Genomic DNA, 24729 nt, shown 5'->3' with positions numbered 1-24729 from the left:
AATTGTGTGACAGTTCCCATGATCAGTGCAATATAATGGTCACAAGTTATAGTCACTGTTACCTGTGTAGGAGACATTGCTCAAAGACATATTTCCAGGGAATATCTCAAGGGAAATATTCAGTAAAATGTTCTCTATAGAGATATGCTATACCATGTGGGGCATACAATGGCATGTACAGTAGGATCTGGGCTATCGGGCCATACATGGTACCATCTTATTTTAATGTGCTGTAATAAATTTCCCTCAAATTATATTGGAGAAGGGCACAGCTCTCCGAATTCTGAATGTTGTGCATCTTGTGATGCTCCATGGTTCTTTCTATATTTCCTAACACTCAGAACCATTGCCAACTAGAAACATTGCAACTGCAACTTGTCCCCAATTAAAGGGGTACTCCGGTGGAATTATATTATTTCAAATCATTTAGTGCCAGAAAGTTAAACAGATTTCTAAATTACTTCTATTAAACAATCTTAATCATTCTACTACTTATCAGCTGCTGTATGCTACAGAGGAAGTTGTATAGTTCTTTTCAGTCTGACCACAGTGCTCTCTGCTGCCATTTCTGTCCATGTCAGGAACTGTCCAGAGTAGAATTCTCACTAAACCCTCAGCAATAATGAAACAAAACACAGGCTAACACATAGCTAGGAGAAACAACGGAACATGGTCAAAAAACCACACAGGCAGCGGAGTACCCCTTTAAGGGTCTATTTCTTTGTTCTCAAAATCAGTAGGGTCCCTAAAGTCAGATCTCTACTAAGCAGCAAGTGACTTGATATCGTAGCACTAGAGAAATCACAGAATACACTGACAGGAGAAATTATTAAAAATATCCCCAAACTACTGAAGTTTATGCTGGACACTGGAATTTTCGGTCACTGTAGCTTATCACTATATGTGGGTTTGATTTAAGGATAACCGCAGCTCGATATGAAACTATGGGGGGGGGGGGGGGGGGGGGAATGCTGCTGTACTGCATCTTAATGGCTCTTACAGAAATTCTTTATTTCGAAATGTTCATTTGTAAAGAATTACTATATCTCCCTAGGTTACATTCTGGTCTTGGCGATTGCTCTCCATGATTTATTACCTCCCAGCGCCAAAACAAAGGAAGTGAACACTATTTATGATAAGCCTGGGATAACATTTCTTTTTCAATTAAGACTAATCCTTCTTCTGACTGGACACCATTACTTGGCTGATGTTCTGCTGATAATGCGCTGATATGGGGCAAGTGTGAATGTGCGAAAGAATAACATCCCGCTCCTCTACAATGTTTGGAAAGGTCAGTCTTTTAGGACATTTTTACTGCCTGATACCCGCTACTAATGTAATTGCTCTTTATCTACCAGTTTTGCCTTTTTGTTGCCTAATCTAAAGCACGTGTCTATTCATTACACTACAACAGTGGTCTCAAACTGTGGTCCTCCAGATGTTGCAAAACTTCAACTCCCGGCATGCTGGGAGTTGACGTTTTGCAACATCTGGAGGGCCACAGTTTGAGACCACTGCTCTATAACAATGTAAAGTTAACAATTGGCAAAAACCTGGCATGTATCCATTACTCAAAAAAATACTACAGGGTGGGCCATTTATATGGATACACGTTAATAAAATGGGAATGGTTGGTGATATTAACTTCCTGTTTGTGGCACATTAGTATATGTGAGGGGGGGATACTTTTCAAGATGGGTGGTGACCATGGTGGCCATTTTGAAGTCGGCCATTTTGAATCCAACTTTTGCCAGCTTCAGTGCATAAAGAGGGAAACACATCATCATGTAGCAATTTCACATATCCAGTGGCCTTGAGGTTTCCATTGATGAAGAATGGCCCCACTATCTTTGTACCCCATATACCACACCATACCATAACTTTTTGTGTTCCAACAGTCTTGGAAGGATCTATCCAATGTGGGTTAGTGTCAGACCAATAGTGGTGGTTTTGTTTGTTAACTTCACCATTCACATAAAAGTTTGCCTCATCACTGAACAAAATCTTCTGCGTAAACTGAGGGTCCTGTTCCAATTTTTGTTTTGCCCATTCTGCAGCACCTGAAACTACGGATACTGGAAGCCTGTGCTAGCATTTCTCCTGCGGTGTTGCTATCAGTGTGTGAAGAGTGGGAGAAGAGGGTTGCATTGACAATCCAACACAATGGGCAGCACATTGAACACATTTTATAAGTGGTCAGAAACTTGTAAATAACTCATGAAAGAATAAAGTTACGTTAAAACCAAGCACATAATAGTTTTTCTTGTGAAATTCCCAATAAGTTTGATGTGTCACATGACCCTCTTCCTATTGAAAAAACAAAAGTTGGATTCAAAATGGCCAACTTTAAAATGGCCACCATGGTCACTACCGATCTTGAAAAGTTTCCACCCTCACATATACTAATGTGCCACAAACAGGAAGATAATATCACCAACCATTCCCATTTTATTAAGGTGTATCCATATAAATGGCCCACCCTGTATAACTGCTGCCAGCAAGTGAATAAACACCAAGATGAAAGGGTGTGGCTTGGAGGTTGCACCTGCACGCTGTAAGCACTCCCGCTCAGAACCTGCTTTTTACTTATCCTGAGCCGAATCCTGGAGTCCCTGATGACGGTAACCCATTTTAAGTTCCGAAATATGGCCCCTAAAACCGATCCCACCAAAGGGAAGGACCATACAGCAGTCGACAAGCTGCAAGATTAAACTTGCCCAGACAAACAAGATGGCGCCGGGCCGCCCATGGTGCATTCCTCTACCTCATCTGCTGCTGCTGTGCGGGAGGCTTCCTTGCTGGAAGGACTGAAAGAGGTGAGTGATACCCTTCAGGCTTCAGGCTATCCATGCCTGCAAAACCTCCCTAACTGGGAAAATGGAAGTGAAGATAGATGAAGGCCTATTGAGGCAAGATCTCCAGAACCTTAGAGACCGGGTCACTGAAACAGAGATGCGGATCTCCAACATCAAGGACACTATTGCCCCCCTCCGTGCCTCCCTCGCCACTGTGCAGGAACAGCTTGAACTTGCCAGGCAAAAGAATGATGATTTGGAGAATAGACTGCACCGAAATAACATTAGAGTGATTTGCTTACCCGAGCGTGCAGAGGGCCAGAACCTGGGGGCTTTCGTGGAGGGGTGGATTAAGGACTTGTTCCCTGAGGTATCCTTCTACTCTGCAATCGCGGTCGAACGCGCACATCGTGTACCCTCCAGACCACTGTTACCAGGGGCACCGCCGCGTCCCCTTCTAGCCAGGCTCCTGAACTGCAATGACCGCGACTTGATACTCCGCTCTGCGCAGAGATTACTTGAGATTACCTTCAATGCTAGTAGAGTCTCCATATTCCCGGACTTGTGCTCTGACTCACAACACTGCAGGGGGCCAAAGGGGGCAGTACAAGATATTAACTCTGCAGGGAGCCTAAACTTTTGCAGACGGCATTTTTTTGTTTTCTGTTATTTTGAAAGTGTAAATGATGGAAATAAAATCTAACTTTTGTTGACATATTATAAGAATGTCTAATCTGTAATTTGATGCCTTTTGGAGATTTTTCCATCTTTCCTTGGCTTCTTTATGCACATTAATATACATGTTTACCTGGGGTGCCCAAACTTTTGATCCCCACTATATATAAGACTGCCAATTTCCATTTCTTCATAATCTAGTTCTGATGCTCACTTGTCCATTGTAGATTTCAGTAGCAGACTGTGGACATGGGCGCTTTGATCTGTCTGTGGCTACACCACCCAATACTAACCCCTTTATACCAGAATAACCCCACAAGACCTGCTGTTTTGGGAATATTCTGACCCAATTGTTTAGGCCTGTCTTCCAACCAGCACAACATTAAAGCCTTAGGACCTAGAAACAGCATTATGCAAAGGAATATCTGCTCATGATGTGCGCAAACCTCTTCATGTAGCACCCCAAATAAGTATGTCTCAGTAGAGTAGTCTATGAGGGTCTCCAGAATCAATGTAATGAGTGTTATCAACTCGATGCAGAAATGCCAATTGACAGTACATTCCCATATCAGAAGCCAGTACTAGGCCAGTGGTACCTAAAACAGCAGCTTCAATAGTTCTAAAAAAATTCTAAAAATGAGTTAGAAGAGCTTGTATAGGTTATTATCACAATTTTAGGACTCCCAGTAATTGCTTGTAATGTGTTTATATCCAAATTTTTACCTATAATCATATATTACTTATAATCTTCATGATTCATTGTCGTTTTCCTATTTGTCCATAAAACATGTTGGCTGTCTATGATTTTTGGATACGTTGTCCAGAAAAAAAAGGAAATCAGTTTGGCATCTGGGACTGTAGGAGCTGCCCTCTGCCCTGGTATCCTGTGGGTTACTTGGCTGTGAACAGACGTCTGCAGCCTCCCCCTCCCTCCATCCCTGTGTCCTGGCTGTTCTGCTCTGCTTTATCTCTGCCTCTCAGTGTTAACAGCAGCAGAGATATCAGACCGCCATATGAGGCACTGAGGATGGGAGCTTCACTCCTCAACCTGTAGTAAGGATGACTTCTGCCAACACGGCAGACTTGACAGAATACAATTTGGGTGGGCCTTGGCTGGGATTGGCTGAGTGACATCTCCCTATCACCTCCTACAGAGTTTTGCGCCATATGTCCCATATGCATTGTACGTATCACACATTAAGTATGTGCAGTATAAACTATACAAAAAAAGATATACTACAGATGGCAGAAACATTCATTAAGCTGTCCTATAGCTTCTCTTTGTTATAGATTCTCTTTGTTGCCCATAGCAACCAATCACAGCTCAGATTTCATTTTACCAGAGCATTATATAAAATTTAAGCTGAGTTGTGATTGGTTACTGTGGGCAACAAAGAAAATCTCCCTATAAAGGAACGTTGACACGTACCATGTTTGCTGTGGATTTGATGCGGCGTAAATCAATGGGACTAAATGAGTAAACACAGCCCAAATCTGTAGCAAATCCTAATTGTCTGTTTTTTCCTATAGTAACCAATCACAGCTCAACTTTTATATCTTAACGAGCTCTTCTAAAGTGAAAGCTGAGCTGTGATTGATTGTTTTGGAAATAACCAGACAATTAGGGTTTCAGGCTGATTGATAAATATGGGCCTGTACGTGTAAGGCTATGTTCAAACTATGAAATGTCCACACAGAATACTCTGTGCGCACATTCTGCAGACTGCAACTGCACAGGAATGCGCAGTCTCATAGATGGCTATGCTTTCCTTACAGGGTCTGCAGAAAAAATAAACAGGTTCATTCTTTCTGCAGACATGGAATTCGGAATTTCCGTGCAGTGTGCACAGCGCAGCAGAATCCCGTTGAATTCAACGATACTCTGCTGCAACAGAATTTCCATGCAGAATTCCGCATGGAAATTCTGAGCTGTAAACATAGCATAAGTTTACCCTAAAGGGGGTTTCACATTGGGTTTTTGTTTGCTTGTCATATAGTTTTAAACATTTGAAAATAAAAAAAATACACACATTAACGGATGCTAAAAATGAATGCTGCTGTAGAGCAATATCTGTTTCCCATTACATTATAAAAAAATGGAATGCAATGTATGTGTTTTTCTTTTTTTGCAGTATGAAATACATTTTTGTATACATCAAAATTAAATGTACTGCAATAGAAACATTGGGGGACATTTCCTAATCTAGTCTATTCTGGGTATGCTTATAGACCAGTGTATGTGGTAGTCTCCTGTCTATTGTGCTCCTAATTTATCAAAGGTCTCACAGCCCTTGATAAATTCTGTGCTCAGACTTCAGGGTCTACAGCTTAAACTGCATTTAGACCTGCTCCAACATGGTCTGACATTTCGGCGTACTTTCAGCCGATGTGACTTGTCGCACAAAAGTCGCACTTGATAAATTCAGCACCAATGCATTTTCCAATGCGTTTCCATCTAAAAAAGACTAGAATGCATCATGTTCTAAGAATCCTCTACAGCAAAAGTCGCAGAAAAGTCGCACATATTTAGACTGCGACTTTCTCTGCGACAAATTTAGACAGGAAAAACCAGTCTAAATCCTTTGATAAATCTCCCCCAATGAAATGGAACCTACCCTAAGACATAAATCTTCTCTACCATTTTAGCAGACTGTCTGTAAATTTAGGGATGGGTTGCTACCCAGCTGAAAGTGCGTGTAATCCTCTGCCATGACCATTGAAATTGGCAAACACAGTCCCCTTCCTTCAGCTATTGCCAGAAACATTAAAAGCCAATCATATATTTGTACACATAATAAAAGGTCTTTTCCTGGAAATGACAAAGGTATGCGCATCCATCTGCATTAAAACAGTAAAACTATGTATACTAACCCCCCTTCTACTTTCTGATGATATCCTGCTCCATGCTCAGCCAAGCACAGAGCTCAGTGAGGAAGTGGGACGTTCCTAGAAGCTGGCAGAACAGGAGTGCATGATGAAGCGGAAGATCTGACAGTTGCAATAACAGGGGAGCGAGGGAGGTAAGTATGCAGTGTTTTATTGTTTTAATGCATGAGGAGGCACATAACCTTGAACACAACCTGGTAACTATTTTTAAAACAAAAAAAGTTAAATTGGACTATGTATTATACAGAACAGACCATACATTACAGTTAAAATGAGAATAATGGATCAACTCACCCTGGAAAGGAAACTTTTCCTGAGATCTGTAAATCAGCAGAGCAGTTTGCCAAGGCACAGTATCTTGCAAATGAAACCTGACAAAAGATATAAAGAGTACAGAATTATTAAGTATACAAAAAAAAGAAGTTTGTAGCAGCACTCTTGGTCAAAAAATGGAAGGCCTTAGCACACTTTTTGATCAAAACGTGCCCCCCCCCATTTGTTTTCTTTATTTTTTTCTTTATTTTTTTTCTTTATTTTTGTTTTTGTTTTGTGCAACTTAGAGGGAATGGCACCTTCTGTAACTGTGCACCCCTCCCCCTTTCTCCCAGGTGGTGTTTTAAATTGATAATGGATCCAGCATGTCACCCAGTCAGAGGCTATATGCCCAGCAGAGGTGAGTGTTATGAGTGTTAGGCCCAGAATGTGTGTTAGGGTCCCATCCGAAATGGGGCCACCTCCAAGTTGTGGATGGGGGACACGTTTTGATCAAAAAGTGCGCTAAGGGCCTCCAATTTTTGACCAAGAGAGCTGCTGCAACCATTTTTTTTGAATACTCTGTATTTGCCACAGCAGCGTGCACCCGTGTATTAGGTAGTTGTGCTGGCTATTTTTCTTTTTGTTTTTGTTTTGTACAAAATTATTAAGCAATGTAAAATAAGCATTAGGCCACACTCTTCTTTTGGTGGCCAGAATACCGTGTACCAGGAAATGTATTGTAGACAGGATAATGCTCCAAATGAGTAGGCAAGAAAAATAATATTCCCTCTAAGGAGATAACGGTGTAGGCATCTGTCAGATATTGAGAAACATCACTTACTTAAAGATAAAAAAAAAACAAGACTAAGGCTAGAAAAAACATCTTACCTCTCTGACTTATTCTATATATATGATTTGATCTACTGGTAGAGTAACAGTGTAATGTCTATGGCTTGATTCACAGGCAGCCACTATATTGCTTTCTTGTCACTAAAATATATGAAAATTATTTCTTAAACAGAAAAGAAAGGAGGCCCACATAACTGAAGAGAGGGATGGCCATAGACGAGACTCCCTCCCCATAGGCACTACAACAACATGGACTCTCATTGCAACACCATCTTTGTGCAAACAGAGATGGTTTCTTTAAATGCTACTCTTCGCTTCCTGGAAGCCAAGTTCTGTGCTTTAACTAGTTGTAGAAGAGCAATGTCATTGTCTCCATACAATTTAGTCAAAAGTCAGCTAAACCTGCTGACTTCGGCGCGACTGGCCGTCTGTCTAACATGTATGGGGAGGCCATCTAACTCTGCCTCTGACGGACATGTTGGGTTGGATTCCGATCTTATTTTTCCTTTTTTGAGTGATAAGCCACCCCCTAAATTGTCTGGCAGCAGCTTATCACAGAGTTTCCTATATGGTGTGAGTTCTTGAAAAGGGAAGAGTTAAAATATAATTTTAATGGCATCAATGACCCCATAAACAGACCTACCTGTCTGTGGTGGGGAATTTTTAGCGCTGTCTCTCCAAAGCACAAAGCTTACAGGGAAATGTCATTTAAAAAAAAATTAAGAACAGCTTTTGAAGATCCATTTAAAGGGTATGGCTACTTTTATACTGGTGCTAATATTTTTTGCATGTAATAATAAATTGTATCACTGGGAAACAGTAGGATATAACCAGATGAATTATCTTAGACAGAGCAATTGCCATATAAGCTGATGTTTGCAGTAAGTCACTCTACTCTTCCTACCCAGCAGGCTCCTGTAGCATCTTTGCTTGTTTTTTAACCTGCAGGCTATCGACAAGCTTGGTACTGACTGAACTAGTTCTGTTCACACCTGTACTTCTCTAATAGTCAAAACATGTATTTATAACACTGTCTAAGACCCCCTTAAACCCCTGTATAACACTGTTAGGTCACTTACAAGTGTATCTATGTAATTCTGTTAAAGGGGTATTCTGGGGAAAACATTTTATCCCCTATCCAAAGGATAGGGGATAAGATGTCTGATCGCGGCAGGCCCGCTACTGAGACCCCCGCGATATCCCTGCAGCCCCCACATTCTATATGGGAGCTGCATCTCCAGTTTCAGAAACCTCCAGGTTTCCGGGACTGGGGACGTAACGTCACGCCAAGCCCCCTCCATTCATGTCTATGGGAGGGGGCGTGATGCCCCCTCCCATAGACATGAATGGAGGAGGTGTGACATCATGTCCCCAGTCCCGGAAACCCAGAGGTTTCCGAAACTGGAGATTCAGCTCCCACATAGAATGCGGGTGCTGCAGGGAGATTGCAGGGGTTCCATTGGCGGGCTCCCGCGATCAGACATCTTATCCCCTATCCTAACATTTTGCACGGAATACCCCTTTAATTTAAAAATGATTGGTCTAATACATAACATCGATAAGAAGATCAATATTACATTAAGCTTCTTAATAGAATGTAGGTGGTTCCAGACTGTTGACTCATCATATTATTTACTAAGATCAGGGTCAGACTGGGAGAGAAAATCAGCTCAGGCATTATAAAACACACTGTGATATATGCATGTGTTCTTGTGACTTATGGCAGATGGTGTTGTACATCACATATGTGGAATATGAACATCTTTCTAGGAAAATTTGGCAACTGTTTTTGATTCTACACATCTTTCACATCAAGTGTAAATAAAACTCACACTTGCTTGAAACCCGGAGTGGATTATCCTAGTTGATTTTGGACTTTGGTTCTTCCGCAGGCGACCTACTTCTATTGATGGAAAAAGAGAATCCAGCTCCAGGGCAAAATAAAATCTTCAATCATTTATTGATCCATTTTATAAAGCCAGTATGTCATTGACTGTTTCAACCGCATGCAAGCACCATGACTAAGGGCACTTGCATGCATCAGAAATGCGTCGAAGACATACTGGCTTTATAAAATGAATCAATAAAACATTGAAGTTTTTTTTTTTTTTTTGTCCTCAATCTTTTTTTGTCTTCTCATCAATAGAAGAAGAAGAAGGATGTCAGTTGTATATCAAACACCCCAACCTATGACTAAATAATTTATAGATGTAGAATTTGTAATATGAAAAATAGAGGCCATTAAAACGCCCACCCAGAACTCAACAATTACATATGGATTGGCAAGTCACAGTTTCTTGGGAGATCTAAATTGAATCTGTCACCATTGATATTGAGCCATCTGCTTACAGGACGCTCGATACCAGCAACTCATAAGTAAAGACAGGTGTTTGTAAATCAGAATGTATGTAACACTACTTCTATATTATACATAGAATACATCTTGCTAAACAAATAAATAAATAATAAATAAATAATCATGAATTTAAAAAAAATCAGTAAATTAAATTTCGTTTGGAGCTGTTATATTTAGGAGTGCTCTATATCATCTCTTGTATAGAAAGCGAGTGGAAGGATACATGGTGTTTTTCATGCAAGTCAAATGTTATTAATTAAGCAACAGTAAAAGTGCCATCTGCCATCCATGAAGTGCGCCACTTCATAAAAAACCTCTTACACATTACTTGACATATTTTGACAAATATTGTGGTTTTCTAGTGGCAATGATGTGCTTGTTTTACACATTATGAACTTCCATATTATAAAGAACATGTAAAATTGTATTATTTCACTTCTTTGTACAAGTTTTCTAGGCATGCTCTGTGGCCTGTGCAGAGGTCATTGTGCAGGGAGGAACAGGAAGAGAGCTGTGACCATTGCCTATTGTAAATGTATTAACTCCATCTTCTTTGTGTTAACTTTTATTGCATTCCTGCCTGGGATGACAAAGAGGAGACTGTTGAAAAGTTTTCTTGACATTATTTATTAGGATTAGTGGTAAGAGTTAAAGCTGCAAGACTTCAGGATTATTTGAAAATTTAGATAGAAGGGTAACCCATGTAGGATTTCAACAAGTAGCAGCAGAATTATCTCCTTGTCCTATTCAACAGCCGATGGCTGTCCAGGCATGCTGGGAGTTGTAGTTTTGCAACATCTGGAGGTCCGCAGGTTGAAGACCTCTGTGACCTTCGTCATCATCCAGACCCCCCTTTAGTTTTCTACTCAACTCCCCTCAGTGGGAAGAAAGGGTGAGCTGGTCCGGGCCATCTATGCTGCAGGGACCGTCCGGTGGGGAGGGTTAGTCGTTCCGGGCTGTACATTATCACCGGGAGGCCCTCTTCTCCGCTCCGGGCCGGCCCCGGACTAGTGACGTTGCCTTGATTTCGACGCACAGGGACATTCATGCGCAGGGATGTCTGCTGCGCATTAACGTCCCTGTGCGTCGTCATCAAGGCAACGTCACTAGTCCGGGGACGGCCCGGAGTGCAGAAGAGGGCCTCCTGGTGAAGATGGACAGCCCGGAACGACTAACCCTCCCCACCGGACGGTCCCTGCAGCATAGATGGCCCGGACCAGCTCACCCTTCCTTCCCACCGAAGGGAAGGTGAGTAGAAAACTAAAGGGGGGTCTGGATGATGATGAAGGCAGCAGTGGTATTCAACCTGCGGACCTCCAGATGTTTCAAAACTACAGCTCCCAGCATGCCCGGACAGCCGAAGGTTGTCCGGGCATGCTGGGAGTTGTAGTTTTCCAACATCTGGAGGTCTGCAGGTTGAAGACCACTGAGAAGGGATTGACAAGCGGAGAGTTCACTCGAGTATAAGCCGAGGGGGGCGTTTTCAGCACGAAAAATCATGCTTAAAAACTCGGCTTATACTCGAGTATATACGGTAGCCTATTAAGTACTCAAAAATGCAGGTGGGTTCTTTTAGATCCTACAAAAAAACTAAACTAAACTATGTTCGGTTCACTGAAATGAATGAACTGTGGATACACCGATGTATCCCCCAAATGTAGGCTACTTATCGGATGTGAACGTAGCCTATATCAATCAGTAAATACATTATACACAGTGTTTAGGGCAGTGGTTCTTAACCTGGGTTCGATCGAACCCCAGGGGTTCGATGAATCAGTCCCGGGGGTTCAGCGGGGGAGGTCGCAACAGGACAGGCAAACCAAGCAATTGCTTGGAGCCCCGAGCAGAGCCGGTGTTTGCCTGTCCTGTAGTGACGGGGCAATTCCCCCCATCACAATAAACTCCCTGCGGCCCCGCGTTAAGTTGAAAAGCGCAGGGCCGCCAGGACATAGCTCACGCCGGGACGTCACTGACGTTTCGTGCGTGCGCCCATGGAAACGAAGGCGCCGAGGACCGGAAGATAGAGAAGGAGGAAGACGCGCGCTGGCCAGCTTGGTAAGTGACCAGCGGCACGTCATCTTCGGCGCTCCGACCACCGGTCACGAGACCTACTGCTATAGCCGGAGCGGTGGTCGGAGCAATGAAGTAGGAAGTACACAGGCATACAGCCTCCAGTCATACACTGTATATGGCTGGAGGCTGTATGTCTTTGGGGGGAACACTGCCTACATCTGTGGTCTTCAATCTGTGGACCACCAGATGTTGCAAAACTACAACTCCCAGCATGCCCGAACAGCCGTTGGCTGTCCGGGCATGCTGGGAGTTGTAGTTTTGCAACATCTGGAGGTCCGCAGGTTGAAGACCACTGGCCTACATAATGTGGGGGAACACTGCCTGCCTAATGTGGGGGAACACTGCCTGCCTAATGTGGGGGAACACTGCCTGCCTAATGGGGGGGAACACTGCCTGCCTAATGTGGGGGAACACTGCCTGCCTAATGTGGGGGAACACTGCCTGCCTAATGTGGGGGAACACTGCTTGCCTAATGTGGGGGAACACTGCTTGCCTAATGTGGGGGAACACTGCCTGCCTAATGTGGGGGAACACTGCCTGCCAAATGTGGGGGGAACACTGCCTGCCTAATGGGGGGGAACACTGCCTGCCTAATGTAGGGGAACACTGCCTGCCTAATGTGGGGGAACACTGCCTGTCTAATTTAGGGGAACACTGCCTGCCTAATGTAGGGGAACACTGCCTGCCTAATGTGGGGGAACTCTGTCTGCCTAATGTGGGGGTAACCCTGCCTGCCTTATGTGGGGGAAAACTGCCAGCCTTATGTGGGGGAACACTGCCTGCCTAATGTGGGGGAACACTGCTGCACCTAATGTGGGGGGAACACTGCTGCACCTAATGTGGGGGGAACACTGCTGCACCTAATGTGGGGGGAACAATGCCATTGTTGCGAAAATAACATGAGAGTGGCACTTGCCAAGGTAAAGCCGCACATTTCTGAACTGGTCTCTGAAAGACAACAGCAGAAGTCACACTGTTTTGCAGTAAATATTCATTATGTTTTTCTTTGTTCTTAATGGTTTTGTTAATTTTGTGCACCTATGTATAAATATATACTTAAATATATACCTCCTATGTTTTGAATTTGAAAAAAATCATATTTTATTTTTCCAATTAAGAGGGGTTCGGTGAATGCGCATATGAAACTGGTGGGGTTCAGTACCTCCAGCAAGGTTAAGAACCACTGGTTTAGGGGGTAAACTGAATTTGTCTTTGAGGCTGGTGGAGAAAAGTTTTTATACGTCTCTGGTAAATTCCTAAACTATCCCAAAACGCTATATTGTCACACGATAATATCCATTTTGTCTTTGTGCAGACATAATAGTATCACGAAATAACATTCCAGATACATTGTGTATTGTGTGTAGTAGACACAGGCTGCTGGGAGGGATACGTTTATGACATTTAGAAACCACATGCAGAGCCCTGCAACAGCTGCACAAGACTTGATATTATCCCTTAACCACCCAATGAAGCAAATGCCAGGAACAAGCTATGACTCCCTCTCCATATGTTTTCCTCAGTTCAGAAGCAATCGGAAGGTACTACCAGCTCTCTGGTGTCCCATGAGGATCCTCTATCTTCTCCTCTATACTTTAACCCTATCATAATGTTCTTTAAGAAGATGTGTAATACTGTAACATTATTTTGAAGACAGAGGTCATTTTTAAATAAAGAAATAAGGATTTCATGTAAATTTATACATTCTGCATTAGACATTAGAGGGAATCTGTCCGAGCTTGTACAGTGTAACGTAACTGCATGTACAAAGGGAATAATAGCACCTTTGTGCTACTATAGCCGATAGCCGTTCATGTTGTAAAAACAGAGAAAATGTAACATTAGGATCACACATGCCCTATTTTGCTGCGTATTTTCTGTACATGACGTATTTTGCTGCATTTTTTTTTGCAGCTGAATTTGCTACCCATTGACTTCAATAGGTTAGAAAATATGCAGCAGCAAATATGCAGCAACATATGAAGCAAAATATATATGTGTGACCCTACCCTTAAAGGTAGGGTAATGCAATTAGGCATTTTGCTTCCTATTTGCTGTTGTGTATTTTCCAACCCATTAAAGTCAATGGGTAGCAAATTCAGCAGCAAAAAAATCAAATAAAAAATGCAGCAAAATACGTCACGTATTAATCAAACCACATCAGTGCAGCAGGCTGGCATGCCTCACCTCTCCTTTTTCCTCCCTCTCCGTCCTTGCTTAAAGGTGTTATCCAGGGATAGGAACACAGAGCTTATTTCTTCAAAAACAGCACCAACTCAGTCCTCAGATTGTGTCTGGTAAAACAGCTCAGTTCCATTGAGGTAAATGGAGCCAAATTGTAATACACACACAACTGGAAGTCAGGGGTGGTGCTGTTTTTGGAAGAAATTAGCTCTGTGTTTCTTTCCCTGGATAATTTCTTAAAGGGGTACTCTGCCCATAGACATGTTATCCCCTATCCAAAGGATAGGGGATAAGATGTCTGAACGCAGGGGTCCCGCCGCTGCTGCACCCGGTGTTCATTTAGAGCATCGGGTTCAGCGCTGGAGGCTTGTGACATCATGGTCATGCGCTGCTTGTGACATCACGTTCATGCCCCCTCCATGCAAATCTATGGGAGGGCCATCACGCCCCCTCCCATAGACTTGCATTGAGGGGGCGTAGCCGTGACGTTACAAGCAGGGCGTGACCGTGATATCACAAGCCTCCGCCCCGCATTGCCAGTCATCCAGCACAGAGCGAAGTCCGCTCCGTACACCAGATGTCTGGGGTGCCGCAGCCAAGATCACGGGGTCCTCAGTGGCGAGACCCCCAAGATCAGACATCTTATCCCCTATCCTTTGGATAGGGGATAAGATGTCTTGGGGCGGAGTACCAGTTTAAATATGAATGGCTTGGCCAATTTATGCAACTTATGCAAATTATGAGCCACTGCCATTGATTCAAAGGGCAATTCACCGCTCTTTGAATAAACAGAGATCACCGCAAGCCTGTTTGCTCTAATGATTGGTGAGGGCCTCAGTGTTGATTGAAACTTTTCACATATCTCTGACATGTCAAAAGTGTTTTGTTTTTTTATATGAAAAAAACACAGTTTAAATCATCCACAACTTAAAACATAACAAGTACAGAAATAATAATGTCTCACCTCATTTCTTAATATACTTTCTATCCCATCCTTCTTCTGTAGAATTGGTTGTATGGGCTTGAATTCATCAGCATTTCTTTTATAAACAATATGTTTCCCAAGATGATACCGAGACTCCATATGTATTGGAGTCAAAATATCTCTTACGTCTTTCTGTAAACAAAAAAAAAATCAAAAATTGCTAAAAATATTGCAAAAACATATTACATAGTAAAAAAGCCTAAACATAATAAACATTAGCTAAAACGTTACAAATTTCAGAAGAACTGATCATGAATGGCATCTAATATTTTCATGATTTTAAACATGTGCGGGTCATTGATGATGATCGTAACTGGGCATAGTTAAAAAAAATATATATATAGTCTATGATAAGATTGCCAAATACATATAATAATCAATGTTTCTAGGAATAGAAAATATAGAAAATATCTATGTAATATGGTACAAAGAGGCAACATATTACTGCATGTGTAATGACTATAGGGCTGTAGTTTGTTGTAGTAGGGACAACTCTACTGAGAGCAAAAGGACTTATTGTAACAAGGGCTCATTATAAGTTATAATATTAAAACAATTGTAACAACCCAACCCTCTCAACTTCATCCAGAACTGCAAAAAGTATAATTTGCAGTCAATGTCTTCCCATATTTTATGAAGAAAATTAATTGGCTATTCATTTTTCTTCTATCAGATTTAATGAAATGTGAATATATTCCAAGGAATAAAAAAATGAGATAAAAGTCTCCACATTTAATTTACTGCAGTTGAATTTCCACTGCAAACCCAAAGAGGTGAACGTAACATATATTACATGAATATTTACAGTTCTATGAATACAAGAATAATTTTATGATAATTTATTAATTGCATTGAACTGGAAAACATGACAGAGCTTAAAATTAAATAATCTATATTCATACAATTTCCCACAGGAAAAGATTGCCTGGTACTAAACTATCTATAAAAAAAATAAAAACAACATTTGGACAGTACACTGTACAGACTGCAAATTTTGTGCCGAATTTTCAGACTTTGACTAATGTGTAGTCTTTATATACTTTCATAATTAAAGGGGTACTTCGGTGGATTTTTTTTTTTAAATGAACTGGTGCCAAAAAGTTAAACAGATTTGTAAATGACTTCTATTTAAAAATATTAATCCTTCCAGTACTTATCAGCTGCTGTATGCTGCAGAGGAAGTTCTTTTCTTTTTTAATTCCTTTCCAGTCTGACCACAGTGCTCTCTGCTGACACATCTGTTCATGTTAGGAACTGTCCAGAGAAGGAGCAAATCCCCATAGCAAACCTCCCAAGCTCTGGACTGTTCCTGACATGGACATAGGTGTCAGCAGAGAGCACTGTGGTCATGCAGAAAATAACTACACAACTTCCTCTGGAGCATACAGCAAGTATTGGACGGATTAAGAATTGAGAATTTTCAATTTGAAGTAATTGACAAATCTGTTTAACTTTCTGGCGCCAGTTGATTTAAAAAAAATGTTTTCCAACGGTGTACCCCTTTAAAGTTAACATTTTAAAAATTAATTTTTCAATTTATGTACTCTTGACTGTTTTTGAGCCCCCCCCCCCAATAACATTGTAAAGAATGAGCCCCATACATGTATGCACCGCATAGTGGACAGTGATCAGGCAACACTGAGAAACACTTAGCAGAATAAAGAATAAAGAATGATTCTGGAGAACCAAGTTATCCTGTGAATAAACCATAAATGACTAAAGTAAAAAAGAAAAACCCTAAATAATATAAATAATAATACAAATGATAATGTATAATATGACCTTTTAAAAACGATGCATATTCCCATATTCTCACTGGTCTCAGTGGTGATGCCAGTATGCTTTGTGATTGACACTTCTGACACACTGGTTGTGTACAAGCTACTAGCACTTTGCATGACTCACTGACACAGTACAGTTTGCACACAAGCAAAAGAGTTTGTCATTGAACACGTTTACATAATAATATGGTTTCCGGCAGAGAATGTGCTTAGAGAATGTGGGACATCAGCAGAAGCCTGTCCACTGCTTTTAGAGTAAGGAGAGGTGGTCTGTAGCCTAGACAACAAGTGGTAAACAAGAGGCAGAAAAAAGCAGCAGTAACTTGGAAAGGAGACACGTTTGAACATTTTTATATATTCCGTTAAAAACTGAATATACAATTAAAAACTGATTATGGAGAAGGGGATACTTTACATGAAAAAAAATTACAGAGGATATTGCAAAACCAAATTGTACCGTGGTTTATATTTGCTTGCCGACTCACCCTCATGAATGCTTGGTGTGTTTTGCAGTTTTCAAAGGTGTGCGGAAGATTAATTTTCCCTGAATAAACCTCTGATGTTCCATTTGAAGAAAAGTAGAATCTGGCTGGAGTGCCCTTTTTTCTTTTAACATCAGAGCTGATATTATAGTGCACGACTGAAAGCCAAAGAGACAGCTACTTATTAGAAATTTTTAAGAATTTCTGATATAATGTCAGCAATAGTAATAGTAACACATCTTTATAGGGCAGCCCAATGCGGTGCTTGCCCTTCATTCTTGTCAAGTTCACTTTAAAAAAGTGACCATATTAGCCTTCTGTACAATATACATACATGTTTGTTGTGTTGTGTTTTTTTCTATTTTTAATTTTTTTTTTGGGGGGGGGGGGGGGGGGGGGCTTGAAAAAACACCTAAAAATTTGAAGCATTTTATTGTATTTTATGTGATTTCTTATGCAGTTTTTGCAGATTTGTTTTTAAAATAGTGTGCTTTAGTATGTGTTTTTGGGGTCATATTTTGTTCTGTTAACATTTGCCCGATATATATAAGTCCCTTAGGGGGAGAATTATCAAAACCTGTCCAGAGGAAAAGTTGCTGAGTTGCCCATAGCAACCAATCAGATTGATTCTTTCATTTTGCAGAGGCCTTGTTAAAAAGGAAAGAAGCAATCTGATTGGTTGCTATGGGCATCTCCGCAAATTTTCCTCTGGAAAGGTTTTGATAGATCTCCCCCTTAATTCTTCCAAATAATTCAGGAATTTGTCATGAAAAATATGTAAAAATGGGACAAAATGCTGCAAATTAAATAACAAAAAATACCCCACCTAGGCAATTTGTTGAAAAACTGCACCAACCCCAAAAAACAACCCCAGTAAGGAAAAATTGCACAAGAAAAAAATCATTCTAGGTAGAGTGTTTTATATTCCTTCATATTTTTCAGCCATTGTTGGTGCTTTTTTTCTGAAAATCCATAGACCAAGAGTAACCAGTCTTAGGCTGCATTCACACCTCGCTTTTACATTACAGGTGCCGGATCTGGCTGGGGGAGGGGCAAACCGGGCGCTCCCGTACCTGCGCTGCACCAGCGTTGAAATCCATTTACGTTAATGAGCTGACCGGAGTCAAACGATGACTCCGGTCAGCTCATTTTTGACCCGTATCCTGTTTTGTGACCGGACCTAAAACTGTAGTATACTACGGTTTTAGGTCCGGTCAGGAAACCGCATACTGGTCAAAAATGAGCCGACTGGAGTCACCGTTTGACTTCGGTCAGCTCATTAAGGTAAATGGATTTCAGCACTGGTCCAGCTGGGGTACGGGAGCATCCCGGTTTGCCCCTCCCCCAGCCGGAACCAGCACCCGTAACATAAAAATGAGGTGTGAATGCACCCTTCGGCTATGTTCACACAGCAGAATTTTTGCAGCAGCAGAGTCCGATTGAATTCACATTGCAGAATTTTCACACCGGAAATATCTGGCGCGGAAATTCAAATTCCGCTGTCCGCAGAAAGAATAGATATGTCCATACTTTCTGTGGACAATACACAGAATGCATTGCGGTCCATGAGACGGAGGATTCAGGGGCAATGTCTGCACTGAGATTTTCCGTAGCGTTACTTTGGCCTAGCTAAAAGGAAGGATTGCAAATGTTCTTTGAGCAAATATTGATGCATACTCGCCTACTGTTCATATTGCCTCCTGAAATAGGGGAGATCTATTGTATTCCTGGCAGAGCATGAAAGTTTACCACAAAGGCTGCTTACAGTCACCACTAGGGGAGCATGGTTCTGCCTACTTGACACTTGGCTGAGAAATAAGACACTTTCTTATTGGCAGCCACCATCAGCATCATGAAAGGTCCAGGTTTGCCTTTATACCATAACAGCTATTCAACAGTGTCTTGAGGGCAGTCTGCCAAAAAGGTTATTGAGGACTACAGTGCTGATACTTATTATGGGAGAGGGCAGACCGATGGCACTGATTTTAATACAACAAGGCTTAACAATTGATACATTTTCAATGTTGTTTTGGAGGAGTGGCCTATATTGGTTGTGTGGTAAACAGTATGGTTTGGATGGCATTTGGTAAAATAAGTGCTTACAGCAACCAGTTTGATGACAAAGTAAAGAAGACATCTGACTGGTTATCAAGCAATCCTAAGGCAACCCACCTCTGACATTGCTCTGAATAAACAGTCAGTAAGAACATAATCTGTATTAAGATATCTGCCCAGTGAGATGGTATCTTACCAATATGTCCTGGCACACCCTTTCCTTGATACTTGAAGCAGATTTTGACATTCATACACACTGCCGGATGCCCATTTTCCACGCATTCAAATCTTGTCCGATTTACAGAATTTGGCAGATTTAAGGAGGCCTCAACAGTTATAACTGGTCTTGTTCTGAAGGTAATGAAAAAAAGAACAATTCATTTGTGATCATATTAGTTTGATTTTTAAGTGTTTTTTTATTTATTTTGCAACAAGAAAGAGGGTTGCGGAGCACTCATGTGATGACTGTATCCCAGGCTGGTAGGTAGACCTCAAAGGATTTCTTCCATTAGCGGGGAGGCGGTGGGTGGATGGTCCGGGGGGAACCTCAGGCTGAGGTGCCCCCCGAACCATCCACCGCCTCCCCGCTAATGGATTAAATCCTTTGAGGTCTACCTACCAGCCTGGGATACAGTCATCACGTGAGTGCTCCGCAACCCTCTTTCTTGTTGCAGTTGATATTTAGATACTTTTGTTTCGGCATGAGCACCTCCTGACATTCCGGTCTCCGATATATAATCTCCAGTAGAAATACTAACATATCATTTTCCCACAATTATACGGATACTTTCCATAAGTATATCAGTGCCGGTTTACAGAATTTCTTTTCCAGTTTAATTTTATTTATTTTTTTAAATTAACATTTGCTACATACATACATTGCTATAGGGAATCATTATAATATGGTAATCAATTCTGTAAAACCATGGGATTCAGGAATTAAAGGGATTGTCCAGTGATATATTTTTATCTTTGAACAGTGATCAGGCTCAGCTAAAGGAATCTGTATTGACACAAGTAAGGCTGCATTCACATCGTGGTCAACCTCGATTTCAGACCCGAACAAAAATTGTGTGAAATCGGATGCGGATCAAATCGGATGTGTGTAATGGATCCGGTTTTTTAATGGAGGTCAATGGATCCGACTTTATGTATGATTTTAAGTTATAAAAATCGTGTACTCAGGTCGGATGGAGATATCGTGATGTGAATGCAGCCTAAGTGCTTGTTCAGCCAATCAATGGTTGAGGGAGATCACCACTGCAGCAAGTGATTGGCTGAGCAGCCACTTCCTTGTATCAAGACAATTCTGGGAAGTGATGAGCCACAAGGACCAGGCACCGTTGGAATGGTAGTAGCAGGGATTGTGGCGTATGCGTACAGCTTTTTCTTTCTAACTTAAGTGCATGCAGCTGACCAACAATGATAAATACAACCTGTGCAGAGGCAGTTTCTGGAAAGAAATGCTGTAAAATGGACCTGAGATTGCAGCCATATCCCTGGCAAGATAACTCAGATAAATACAGTAATTTAGTCTCACCTTAGTAAAACAGCAGAGTCAGAAAGAAATGCGCCAACTGCAATATCTGTAGAGGGAATAGGTATGATTAGACAAGAGACAGTTTCCTGTGTAGGCTCACCTATACACAGCTATAGCCGTATACTGATATTAATAGTGAATTATATATCTGATGAATGGAAAATAATACAAAGGAGAATTGATCAAATTTTAAGAACATCACATATAAAAACAGATACAGTCAAGAACTATAAATGAACCAAATACACTATATATTAACCTTGATGAGTCCAGGTCCAGCACTCTGGTCTACTGCAGTGCTGCTGTTTACTACCCCTAATGGCGCTCTTCCTGCTTTGCTGTTGGTGTTCCAAACACACACTGAGGCCATTCATTGGCTGCTGTGTGTTTGAAACATGGCGTGCAGGGGCAGCGCCATTTAGGGGGACTCAACAGAAGTATTGGGGTACACAAGAGTGCCAGTTCTGGCAATGTCTAGTTGTTAGAGTGTGTAAATTTGGAAAAAAAAATGTGTCAGATTTATAAGAATGGAGGATTACAGTACCCAGAAAGATTATTACGGGGAATAGGAGGATTACAGTACCCAGAAAGATTATTACGGGGAATAGGAGGACTACAGTACCCAGAAAGATTATCAGAATTAGGGTTACTTAGTTTAGAAAAAAGAAGGCTTAGGGGAGACCTAATAACTATGTATAAATTTATCTCTCCCGTGATCTATTTCATGATCTATGTCATGATGAACTCTGTAAAAGAGTTCAAAAGTGGTCTGGATGCATTTTTGGATAATAATAACATCGCTGGTTATGTATACTAGATTTATAGGGATTTATACTAGATAAATCCAGGGATTTATTCTGACTATCATATTTGGAGTCGGGAAGGAATTTTTGCCTCTAGTATGAGTTTTTTTTTGCCTTCCTCTGGATCAACTCAGTAGGGACTCATTAGGGTTATAGGTTGAACTTGATGAACTCTGGTCTTTTTTCAACCTGTTTTTTTTCAACTATGTTGCTATGAACTATGTTACTGTTTTTGGCACATACTATCACATTTAAGCCATGTCCCTTATTCGATAAAACCACCCCTGCTTTCCGCTAAACCTTGTAACCTTATCAGACAAGGTGCAAAAGTTTCTCCAACAGATCAATAATGTGGTACAAATCATGTATACCAGTTTTTTGGGAGATTTTGTTTAATCACGGTTAGCCACTTTCAGTTTCCATCATATTGTCTCTCATTTACTAGAAACAAATAGCGCAACATTCAACACAATTTTTTTTCTATCATCTTTGACAGAATCTACGCTGGAGGCTCTGGCACCGGCAGATGTGAACAAAGCCTGGCATGTTCACCCTGAGAACTGCTGCCCAGAGTTTTCACTCGGAAATTCTGGGTGAATACCACTTTGCAGCAGCCTCCCATTGCTGTTAGTGGGATTCTGCAGCGGAATTTTCGCTGCAGAAATTGTGCTGATAATTTTCTATTGCAGTCATTAGTGACAGAGGAGGTCTGCGTGTTCCTAGTGCCAGCGACACCCGCTGCACTAATTTGTCAGTGTGGAAATTCTCAGTGTGAATGGGCCCTTACCCAAACAAACAACGCCTTACATATACATGATATAAAGTATGGTGCCCAAGTGCCATACTGTACACTTGCCAATTAAAGTTTTCATACTAATGTCTAAATAACAATGCTATACAGTAATTGAATACACGGTAGAAACAATATACCACACAATCTTAGGTTCAGTATTACAGAATTACCTTAGAATACATATATACCATAATAAAGTACTCAAACAGTGCAAACATAGAGTGGCCAAATAACAGCTATATACTCTGTTACTCTTTGTATCGGGACCCAATGACATATTTGAACAGGTTGCACACCCCTTAGGCTGGTACTGTCTGTAATCATCAGATATTTTGCTCCTGTTTGTTATATTTCTACACAGTTTTTGTTACTCTCAGTATTTTTAGTCCTTATAAACAATTACTTTTCTGACTGTAATACTACCTGGGAAGGACAATATAAATTGTACAAAGCTGTTACACTTTGTCCCTGAGTGAGCGGAACATTGAATGAATGTCTTCCACATTGTCATGAGTGATGTATGAGGCTTGTTCTGTTCTGGCACTGTACACATCTTTAATTATCTGCTTAAGGATTGATGCCTAAAAGGGAAATCCAGCTAAAAATCTGACAAGTCATATTGATGGAAGGGTGGCAGCCGCCTTCCTGTGACTGCACCAGCAAAAGCGGAGCGAGAAAGGTTCTGAAAACCTTTCTGGAGAATGCCACAGCCCCCTCACTGTCAATGACATGTCAGGAGATGAAGCCTGATTTTCATTTAAAATGAATCTCTATACAAAAAACTTCTCTATGAACTAGTGCAGATCTTATGATATCCTCTCCCCAGGTGCAGAGCTGCTTGAGATGAAAGGGGTTGTGTGATGACAGGAAAAGGTATTCCAAGGTTTTTGAAATGTAAATTAATGTAACTTACTAATATACTTTAATTTCAAAACTTTATAGATGACCTGCTTTCAGTCCCTGTTATGTGGTCCTATATGTGGAGCTTCTGCTGTGTAAACTGTGACATTCTGTGAAAAGTTCAAGTGACAAGGAACTCCCCGCTTCGTCTTGTGTGTCCCAGTATATAAAGGAAATGGTTAATTCTATAGCTAAGATAACCCCCTATGCTGTCTCTAATTTAGCCAAGACAGAGAATGGATCTGTGCTAAAAAAAAACTGTACCACACTGCCAGACTCAAAACTGGCATTTATCATTGTAGGTGTAAGTGAAGCATTTATCATTGTAGGTGTAAGTGAAGCATTTATCATTGTAGGTGTAAGTGAAGCATTTATCATTGTAGATGTAAGTGAAGCATTTTCTACACTTTTTTGAGTGCTGGTAATGTGTAGGAGCACCCAATTTATTAAATGGTCGCAGAACATTTGATACATTTGGTGCAGGTCAAATTTTCTGACATTTCTCTCTTCACATACACCAAAAAGCTACCGTATTTTTCGGCGTATAAGACGCACTTTTTCTTCCCCAAAACTATGGCGGGGGGGGGGGGGGGGGGAGTTGGTGCATCTTATATGGCGAATACACACACCTATCGGGTCGGTCCCTGCGGCCATCAACGGCCGGGACCCGCGGCTAATACAGGACATCACCGATCGCGGTGATGCCCTGTATTAACCCTTCAGATGCGGCAATCAAAGCTGACCGCCGCGTCTGAAGCCAAAGTGACACTAACCCGGCTGCTCTGTTGGGCTGTTCGGGACCGCCGCGGTGAAATCGCGGTGTCCCGAACAACTTACAGGACACTGGGAGGGAACTTACCTGCCTCCTCGGTGTCTGCTCCGGGCCTGGATCCCCTGCATGGCCGGCGCTCTTCTTCGACGTCATCACGTCGTTGCGCACGCCGTCCCATCATCCAATAGGAGCAGCGTGCGTAGCAACGTGATGACGGCGACGGAGAGCGTGGATCCCGGGGAAGAAGACGTCCGGAGCGTCGGGGACACCACGGGGACGCAGCGACATCGATGGAGCGACATCCAGCGCAGCGGTGACGAGCGGTGACGGGTCCGGAGTGGCAGGGACAGGTGAGTACTACCTCCTATACCAGTGGTCTTCAACCTGCGGACCTTCAGGTGTTGCAAAACTACAACTCCCAGCATGCCCGGACAGCCGATGCTGGGAGTTGTAGTTTTGCAACATCTGGAGGTCCGCAGGTTGAAGATCACTGTTGGGTGCAGAATCTTTTTTTTCTAGATTTTGCACCTTTAAAATTGGGTGCA

General features: G+C 41.7%; 1 protein-coding gene across 1 annotated transcript in view; it reads right to left on the bottom strand.

The window, feature by feature from the left end:
• ITGA4 (integrin subunit alpha 4) overlaps window positions 1-24729 on the bottom strand; it is a 155561-nt gene that overhangs the window by 28878 nt on the left and 101954 nt on the right. Inside the window, exons 13-17 of the mRNA XM_056534623.1 lie at window positions 20917-20962; window positions 19573-19727; window positions 17325-17479; window positions 15038-15190; window positions 6651-6727 (exon numbers count right to left, since the gene is read on the bottom strand). Coding sequence (XP_056390598.1) covers window positions 6651-6727; window positions 15038-15190; window positions 17325-17479; window positions 19573-19727; window positions 20917-20962 — 586 coding nt within the window. The remainder of the gene's footprint in view (window positions 1-6650; window positions 6728-15037; window positions 15191-17324; window positions 17480-19572; window positions 19728-20916; window positions 20963-24729) is intronic.

This window comes from Hyla sarda, chromosome 8, assembly GCF_029499605.1.
Source record: "Hyla sarda isolate aHylSar1 chromosome 8, aHylSar1.hap1, whole genome shotgun sequence".
Classification (NCBI taxonomy): domain Eukaryota; kingdom Metazoa; phylum Chordata; class Amphibia; order Anura; family Hylidae; genus Hyla; species Hyla sarda.
This window is presented reverse-complemented; position numbering and strand designations above follow the sequence as displayed.